The sequence below is a fragment of the Falco naumanni genome, chromosome 5 (assembly GCF_017639655.2).
Source record: "Falco naumanni isolate bFalNau1 chromosome 5, bFalNau1.pat, whole genome shotgun sequence".
Lineage (NCBI taxonomy): Eukaryota > Metazoa > Chordata > Aves > Falconiformes > Falconidae > Falco > Falco naumanni.
In genome coordinates, this window is record NC_054058.1 from 41,572,906 (window position 1) to 41,582,633 (window position 9,728).

Sequence of the window (9,728 nt, forward strand, 5' to 3'; positions counted from 1 at the left end):
TTTGTTACACATTTAAATTTTTTAGCTGTAGGAAGTTGCAGATAAAAATATTGCTTAAAAGCTGAAACCAGCAAGCAGTGGGTGTTTTAGGAGGTGTTTAGTCTAAATGAGTGATTACAGAGTGTCAATCATTAGGAAGTTTTCAGTCAATTTGAGCTTTACTTCCAGGAGAACATACCAGCCTTTCTCTCTAGTCAAAACCAATGTTCTCACTTGTTTCAGTGGAATTTAAACAACACTTCCATAGGATTCAGCTCATCTTTAGCCTGATCTTAGTTTTGTGTCTTAAGTTTCAGGCTTCTTTTTTTTTTTTTTAACCTTCCTTTTTTGTGTTTTTTTTAACCCTGCAACTGTTATGGTAAAGGTTCTTCTTGGTGGCAGATGTTAAAGTTTTATAAAACTTTCTAGGAATTTATAATCTTCATTACCAAAAAAAGCTGATAATATTGTGTCTCTTCTTGCATCCTACAGTTACTTCTGCAAGATGCTTTTGATCTAGAGAACTCAAGCCAAGACAAGGAAATAATAAAAAGAAAAAACCCCTATATTCTGAAACGACAGCTACATGTGAACAAAGCTAGAAGACCATACATACTCAAGAGAAGTTCATATTACTGATGAAGCAGAAGAAAACAATGTGTATTTAGTTTATAGGTAACTGTGCATTATGGTTATCTTATTTAAATCTAAAATCATACTTGTGTGAAAATATACTATGGAAAATCATCAAGATGATAACATAACTGTGTCTTTTTTCAATTGCTGTTTCTTGATTGTGATTTTTTCCTACTTGAGATTAATTGGACCAATACATTTGCAAATAAATCTAGTTTTTAAGCATGATGTATTGTACCAAACTGAGATTTCAACATATTTCCAACAATATTGTAGTCTTTTCCTATTTTATAAAGCACACCAACATACACCAAGTAAATTGATATTGTCTATAAACCCTATTGAGAATCTTACAATTTCTTAATGCAACACTTCAAACATGTATATGGTTGCAAATTTTTGTATAATACACTAGTCAGGACTGCCACAGTATTTTATGTATTGGCCAGTTTAATTTATTAGGGATTTGATCTAAGGAAGGAAGGAGGGGAAATACTACCAGCTAACTATTAAGTGGCAGTTTCAAAATTCATATTTTAAATAGCCTGCTTGTAAATGAATGTTAAGTTCTTGACACCCTACTTTGCCACTGAAGAGTCATAATTTAATAAAACAATGCATAAATGAGACTTAACAAGATATGCTAGTGAGAGCAAACCCAGATGTGCTTCAGAGTCTTGTGTATCACCGACTAAATAAGGAAAACAGTTTATTAAATCAGTAAAAGAATTTACAGTGTTTACCTAATCTATGAATGCTCAGGAAAAAAAAAAATAAAGACAAAAAATAAAAGCTGATTCAGGCTCTTGTGCTGTCATTCTTGAAGTGAAAATACTAACCCAGTTATACGAGAAACTTGGGAGAAATATTTGAAAGAGGAATTAGAACATCTTCAACTTAAAAATTAAAAGGCATTTCCTTTCCCTCCCTCTACAAATTCTTAATTACAACAGGCAGTTTTCAGGGGTAAAGACAGACTTGGAAGCTGATGTAAAGGGAAACTCCCAACATGGAAAAAATTGTTTTCAAGCAATGAAGAGTCAAATGCCACCTGAAACTTAGACATTTTCTAGCTCTGTCTGTGATGTGTACATGAGACTTGGGATCTCAAAGATCCTGGGTTCCAATCTAGAGGAAGACAGTCTGAAAGAGCTGAGGGTCACAACAACAGTCAGAGGGGTAGTCCAAGACCCATGAAGCCTGGATGTTAGACCAGGAGGCAAAAAAATGGGACAGACACTGCTTTTGAAAACCTACTTGTTTTCTGTTTGAGGTATTTACTCAAAGCAATGCTGTTCCAACCACTTGCAAGTCAAAAAAACCCCAAACCCACTCAGAGAATTCCCAAATGCACTCACATGTCAGATTTTCTGTCAATTATTATTAAAAATATACAGGGTTATGCACAGAAAAAAAAAATATACCAACGGTTATACCAGATTTGTTACATGGGGAGGGACAGGGTTTTTTTTTACAGTAAAATGTATTTTCATTATATTAAAGCTAATTATATTTCCTTTTCTCACTGCAAATGGTATTAAACAGTTTATTTACTCAAAAGCCACTAAATGCATGCACTTGCAAGATATAACTGAGCATACACTAATTACTGTAATAATCATTATGACTTGAATACAGAAAAGCACTTAAGTATATTTGGTCTCAGTGTTTTAAACACTTAATGTGCTTAAGGGCTTTGCTTAAATAAGGTTCTAGTAGACTCATAGCCTTTATTTTTTTATGAAACTGTCATAGAATTAGACTAGAGGCACAGTATGCTCTCAAGTGGCTAAGAAACACTCCTCTTTCCAACAAACCTACAAACTCCCTGGTCCTATTATGGACTCTTCAAATTCTAAATTACATGTTGGTCTGAAATAACAAAGCAGAACAGAGTTTGTTCCAAAATTCACTGCTGGTGATATATGAGGAAAAAAGAAAAGAAACTTCAGATCACTATTTCATGGGGAACACAGAAGATTAAGATAAAAAGAAACAGGTTGTCATATTTTTCTCTTGTGTTAAGTTTAAGAGTATAAAGAGTTTAAAAACATGTAGGGTAAGGAAATCTGGCTGTTACCTGATAGAGGACATTAAAATTTTCAAAACAGAAACACTCATCCATGTTTCATTTTGGATGTGATTGAGATATTCAGGATGATGTCAGAGGACCTCAAATGATGATGATGAACTGTTCCACCCTCATCTAGTGCTCCATACTCAAGTGAGACTTACCCTATGACTGTGTACTTGTTCCTTGCAGTGCAGAATTAACAGGTTAGCCAGACTGACTGGCTGAAAACAGCTTAAAATAGCCCATTTCCTTTCAGTGCGATGTGAATCCACACATGATCAGCTACTGTGTGTCACTGGAGGAGACAGAGGTTAAAGTATAGCAGGAGGCAACTTACTCAATTGTTCCCTCACCTCTAATGGAGGCGTTCAGGGAGCTGCCAGAGGACTGTCATCCAGAGTGAGAGACAATCCTACCTAGATGAGGAAACAACATCCATAATTGTAATGTGGTCAGTAAAGATGCAAAAGCCAATGCTGGCACTTCAGCTTATTGGTCATTGGTGAAAGCAAACGTAGCAGCATTAAAGTGATAGAAAACACACTTAAACCATGCCATAAAGCCAGATATAGTGAAGTGTTAAGGGATATTTTGATGTCTGGGGGACCCTTATTTTCTTGAAATCTCTCGTTTCTAGCTGTTGCTACCTCTTGATGACCTCACTGCTGTGGAACTGCAGCCTTTCTTTAGCCCTCCTTTTTGGATGATGGCAGAAAAAATAAAAAAAAAAAAAGCAGGCTTATGCATACTTGTCTCTGTTTTGCACATTCTTACAGTGGGATCCTCTGCGTACCTGCCTTGGTCCTTGCTGTGCATTGCCTGCAAAATCAAATCTGTATTTGCAGCAGCAATGGGTGCTGAACGAAGTTTAAACCCTCACAGTATGTAAAGATTTGTGAATTCAGACAGCTTTTTGGTTTTGTTCTTTTTTTCTGCAATTCATAATTGCCTTATGTTTAAAAAAGTCATTTTGAAGACCATTACTCAGATTGCTACCTTGGCTTAAAGAACTGCCTCTTGATACTGATAATTTTGTTTTATAAAGGCAATTACTAAGAGATTTGCTGTCTCTCTCTGCAGAGCAGCACATTTTTCCTACATATTCCATTGCTGATGTTTTTACAGAGTTCATAGATGAATAATTATTTAGAAACCTTATACTTAATTACTTCTCATACTCCTAAACTATTGGATATTGTCATACAGAGCAGTTGCAGAAACCTCTCAGTTATTTCTAATATAGAATTAAATGTAACTGAAATTTAGTTTGCTCTTAAATATTTTTAATTGTTTTCCTGCATAGACTTAAAAATAGCCTATACAAGAAAAGTAAAATATTAAGAAATGAATAATTTTATCATTTCTGAAGCATATATTTGTTACTTTCTTTGAAAGAAACATAAAATAATAGTTTCTGTTCCCAAGGTTAAACGTGGTCACAAAATAAGTCTTCAGCTTTATTGAGTCTTGCTTGTGGTACATTATATGATCTGATGTTTTCTGTCTTTTCTATTGTAAATCTAAACTTTGTTCTATGTTTTAGGTAAGAGTTTAATGGCTGTGGTTTGAACAGAGTGGATGAAATGTGGAGTTTGCTGTTAAAAGAGGTTTAATTTTGTGATGTATGATTGTGGCTATGCCTCATATCCTCCACTTAACTAACACACAATGGAGACATGATCATTTGATCTTGATATTTATTCGTTTGCCTGAAGATCAGTTATTAGTTTGCACTATGCAGTATCAAATTGAAGAAGCAAGTCACCACTATAATACTTGAGTGTAGGCGGGTAGAAAGAAGAGCAGGTTCTTCTGAAATTCCCCGTTTCCAGACTGATCATTGATGTTCTCCACATCCACAATATTGGATTGATGGAAGCGAGTCATAAAAGAAGAGTTACAGAGAACCTGCAAAATAAGTATACTGACTTATGTGACAAAACGATAGTCAGAAGTTATATCTTGCTGTCCAGGAAGCAAAGTAAGTGGAGGGAGGGGCTGATCTTCACAAGGAACCTGAGGAACAAGATTTTCATTGCTACCAGATTCAAGCATTCAAAAGTAATGAATGAGGCTGCAAAACCCTGCGATAAATAAATAAATAGATTGATAACTAACTAACTAACTAGCCCTGAGATCTAAATAATGTAATAAATAGACATCAAATGATTTTTATTTCCCTCCATTCACTGGACTGCCAGGGAGCTTCTGAATCATATGTTTAAGCTTTGTCAACAAGAAGAGCGAAAACATATTTGTTTTTATTCATTGCTACTGAAAATGGGCATTCTCTTCTAATCTCTTGAATCCAGCAGGTCTCACACTAAGACACACACAAAAGCACAACGCTGATGATCAGCTTTCAAAATCTCTCAGATCCAGGATACTTGGATGGCTGTGAGAGACCCAACAATCAGACAGTGGACTAGAAAGGTCTTTGTGGTACCTCATTAGCAGGCAAGCTTTGGCTGGCCAGATGAGTCCTCTGAGGTGGCAATACAGGGAAATGGCATGGGAGACACCCAGAACTTTTGGAGAGGTGTCAGTAATTAGGAAACATAAAGCCTTCAGGAGCTGTTAGTTGCCCAGCTAAGGCTTGCTTATTCCACATAGATGAGAGTGTACAGCTGTTCTCTCAGGAGACTCCTCACATACCCTCAAACAGAAGGAGAAGATGGGACTATACATAACTGGACGTGAATTACCAAAGAAAAGCATTTGTCTGTTTGAGCTCCCAGTGGGACAAACCTGTTTTGTCTCAGAAGTTTAAGTACAGTATTAGTCTGGAATAATTTTCTATTTTAGTCTTGAAGTTCAGTTGTAGGAACCTTGCAGGTTGTGTTTCTTCTACGTGTACATAAGGGGTTTCTCAGATAGGTGATACATTGCTTTCACAAATGACTACCAGCAGCCTGAGGACCTCTCTCCAGTTGTAGTGTCAAAGATGCTCAGCGAAATGTTAACAGTATGTGAATGAAAAGCTGCTGGGTTTGTACATTAGTGAATCTAATCTTGAGGATAAACTGGAAACATCCTAAAAGACAATCTTGATATCATTATTGCAGCTTTTTCTGATTCATTATTTAAAAATCCAAGAGATATATAAAAGATTTCTGTAATCCAATATTTTAGAATTAAAGATCCCCCCCATATTTAACTCAAGGTCTAAAATAAATGTGTACACAAAAAAAATCAATAAAAATAATAATAAAAATAATTATTATGTGTTATATTGTGCATTATTATATTAAAAAAAGTTGTCACAGAGAAATATGACTTAGGAATCATTTTGTCTGGAATAAATGGTGTTGTTCATCCAAAATTTTTTTCAAAACCATATTGTTTGTACATATTTGAAGACAACTGTTCCTGGAACCTAATATTGTAAAGCCTTTTATTTGGATGCAAAACCAATTTAGCTGATTCAATGAATAATCCCTATGCTTAAACAATCCTCTTCCTCCTCAAAAAATTTCCACACACACACACACACACACACACCCCGCCCCCAGGATTTCATATTTTATAGCAGGTATATAGAAGGTCTTAGAAATACTTTACTGAATAATTCTTGCATGAATGCAATATCTTTGTTATATTTGTGTACTACAAAATCCTTAGAGTACTTGTATAATCCATATACTGCAGTTGTTGTGTTTCGGTATATTATTTAATGATCTTTTAAATAAAGAGCTGTTTGGAAAAGACAACGTGCCCTTTGTTCTGTTAAAAAAGGAGTTGAGATAATGCTACATAGAGCAAAGGTATATGCGTATGTACCCACGAATTAAGAGTTTATTCAAATTGTTCTGAATTTTACAGCAAATAAAGTATAACTTACCAGGATATGTAACTGCAGAATACTATGGTACCATGGTACTTTTGCTGTTTGCTGCAGAAATAGACAATAATGACACAAATTTCTAAATGATTGTCTTTAGTATGCGGAAGGCACTGAAGTACTAAGATTGCAGCTGCTTTTGAAGCTGAAATCCTTGGTGAATATTTCCATTCTCCTCAAAAGTTTCAATTTACTGAAGGCAGTTTTTTCATTACAGTGGAGTTAAGAGTTACTATTCAAGACGTTGTCTGTGGAGAATGAGGGAGTTATGAATGCTATAATTTATTCCTTTTTTTTTTTTAAATAAAAATCACGCACCTCGACTTTACCTTTGTGGTTTTAAAGATTTCTGTGTTAGAGAGTTGAAATGAAAGGGGCTGTAAGGGAATAAGAAAATGGGAAACCAAATACAGACAGATAAGGGACTTCATGAGATGTTAACTGGGTATTCCTTCTGTCTGGATCCAGCCAAGGAACATGAGAGCTGGCTGAGGCACAGGTCGTAGGTGTTTGGAGGAAGGGAGAGAGAAAGGGAGGCAAAAGTCAGGGAGAAAGAAGCAAAAGGAATCTAGTACTGGGTTGAGTCTTGCTAGGTTAGTGTTACTTGAGGACTAAAGAGTACATAGGCTGTATGAACTAGAAGATACAGGATATTCTGAAACCAAGAGGCGTTCCTAGCAGAGGATAGTAAGGGCAACCATCTGGCCTCCCTTCCCAACACTTCCCTTGAATCAAGAAAAACAGCTTGACACTGAGAGGTTTCAAATAGAGTTTTTAAGCTGAAACAGGAACAAAAAAAGCAAGCTGATCAGAAAAAGGAGAGGGTGGGTGGCAAGGGTCAGAAATGACACAAATCAGTCAGTTCAACTGTTCAGTAAACTGTGTAGAGGCAGGAATATCAGTGCTAAGCAGGGCAGAAACACAGATTGCTGTTAATAGTTTGGGGTTATCAATACCAATCTGCCCAGGTTTGAGAAGGCTTGTGGTTTGAATCTCTGTCTCAAGCAAATTAGCACCATTTTCTCACACTGGTTTTGGAATTAGGAGACATTGTGGAATCCATGCAGGAGGCAAGAAAGACATTTTAAGGCTATGAAAAAGGACAGAAGACTTAGCTCCAAGGAGAAGGCCTTATGATAAAGCAGAATCTCCTTTCATTCTTGAAAGTTTATGAGAAACTTGCATTTGTAGGTGTGTATACATTGATAAACCATACACTGCTTATCTTCTCTATATTCTTTTCCCTGTTTGGTTTTGTTGGTTTTGGTTTTTTTTTTTTTTTTTTCATTCTGCTGAAACCATTTATACAATTTAGGAAAGTATTAAAAAACCAGTGAATCTTTAGGAATTTAATTATTACTGTCCCTTGATATTTTTCATCTCTGATCTGCTCATTGTTATCCACCATAGCACTAGTTCCTTGTCTTAATTCAAATTCTTGTGCCTTTGTTTACTTTGGTCAACTTAGCAAGTTCCCTAATATGGCTGAATCACATATTAGTGAACTAAAAATAGATAAGATACAGTACATTTACCATGTGTTAAAAAAAGTTATTGGAGAAAAATAGTCACATATGAACTGAATTTTATCCCATTTTACATGAATCCAATTAAATTTTACATTGAAAACCTGAAATTCTGCTAAAATTGTATTAGTCTGTAATTATACATGCTAGTTTTCTTTCCACTAGCTCTTAAATATAGATCTGTTATTTTTTCTTTGTATCATAGTAGTATAAGAAGTATATATTGTTTAGGCCAGTATCTACAGCTTCAGAATTCACATCTATTGCTTTGAATGTTGGCGTGGAGCTTACCCAGAAGCCTGACTCAATCCTCTGTATCATTCAAGCTCTAATAATCTTTAGGAAGTGTAACAAAAAAGCATTCCTTTTCAGAAAAACACTCAGCTAGTCATCTCTTTGCATCCTTTACACCCCAAAAAGGAGCAAGACAGACAGAAAGACTTGAAAGTAATTTCCTATTCTACAAAAGCACTTTGAACTAAGAAAACAGAAAGTAATTTTCTATAGGCTTCATTATTGCTTATGACTGCATGTGGCAACACCTAGGGTTTTATGTTTTTTCCACGGTAATAAGATTGAATGCTAGAAATACGTAAACCTAGTATCTTAACATGAATGTCTGACACGAACATCTGACACTAATACTAGCATAGAGAAGATTATGCTTCAGGGAAAATTCACCTTTCTTTAGAGGGTTTAAATGTGATCTGTTTCCCACTTTCTTCTTTCTACTTAAGTACTTATTACTAAAGTAAAGTAAGGAAATTACTCTTTGAACAGTCTAAGGAATATCTTTTTTAAATACTTTTCTGTTTTTTAGGACAGTGAAGAGATCCATGCACTGTTCTAATACAAACTATGCCCAGGTAATAAAAGCTTGACTGAAGTGTTGCTGCCCATAGACTAAGTTAACTTGAAATTAATAAATTTAATTTTTCATAATGCTTTTTTCTCTGGTTGTTTTGTTCTTTTTTTTTCCCCTCTGTATTTCCATTCTTAGTCCATTCTATTCTGCTTACAGGGCTTTGGTTTGTTGCTCTGGTTCAGATAGAATGCTCTTATAATTGGAAGGATCAAGTAAGATCACATAAGGGTAGGTGGCTGCAGAAAATCCCAGTTCCTTCACTTTAACAAAATGTGCAAGTCTTCAGGGTTCAGACTTGGATGATTTTTGCATGGCCAGCACTCTAAACCAGGTTTCCATTGAATGTTAATGACACAGAAAAAGAACAGTAAAATATCTCCGAGAACCCACTCACTGTATCCAGCAACTGAAATGATCCAGGACTGTTAATATTAGACTTCATACAAAAAACATCTGTAAGCCTACATTTGTGAACCCTGTGTTCTCATGTCCCTTGGGAGATAAAAAACCTATGAGAAACATCTGAATGTCTGTGAATCTTCTTCAGTGTAAGATCAAGGAATAGCATTGGGAACTGTAGCTTTTTTCAGATAAGCTTCACAGATAAAAGTTTAGAGAGAAACTCCAGAGATTTATATTCTCTTAAAGAAAGTAATCTGGAACCGGTCTTCGAAAAAATTAGATTTTCTTCATGTATCTAGTGTAATTGTGGCAAATCAGACAGCCTGCTTAGACGTGTGGTTCTCTGACCTGGTCCGGAAATCCATGTTTCTGTGACCTGGATGGATATAGATTATAAATAAGATC

The 9,728-nt window shown here is 35.5% G+C and overlaps 1 protein-coding gene across 1 annotated transcript in view; it reads left to right on the plus strand.

The window, feature by feature from the left end:
• NTS (neurotensin) overlaps positions 1-843 on the plus strand; it is a 14,170-nt gene extending 13,327 nt beyond the window's left edge. The window contains exon 4 of the mRNA XM_040596380.1: positions 472-843. Within this exon, the coding sequence (XP_040452314.1) occupies positions 472-618 (147 nt within the window). The 3' untranslated portion in view covers positions 619-843. The remainder of the gene's footprint in view (positions 1-471) is intronic.
• Positions 844-9,728: the final 8,885 nt, after the last annotated feature.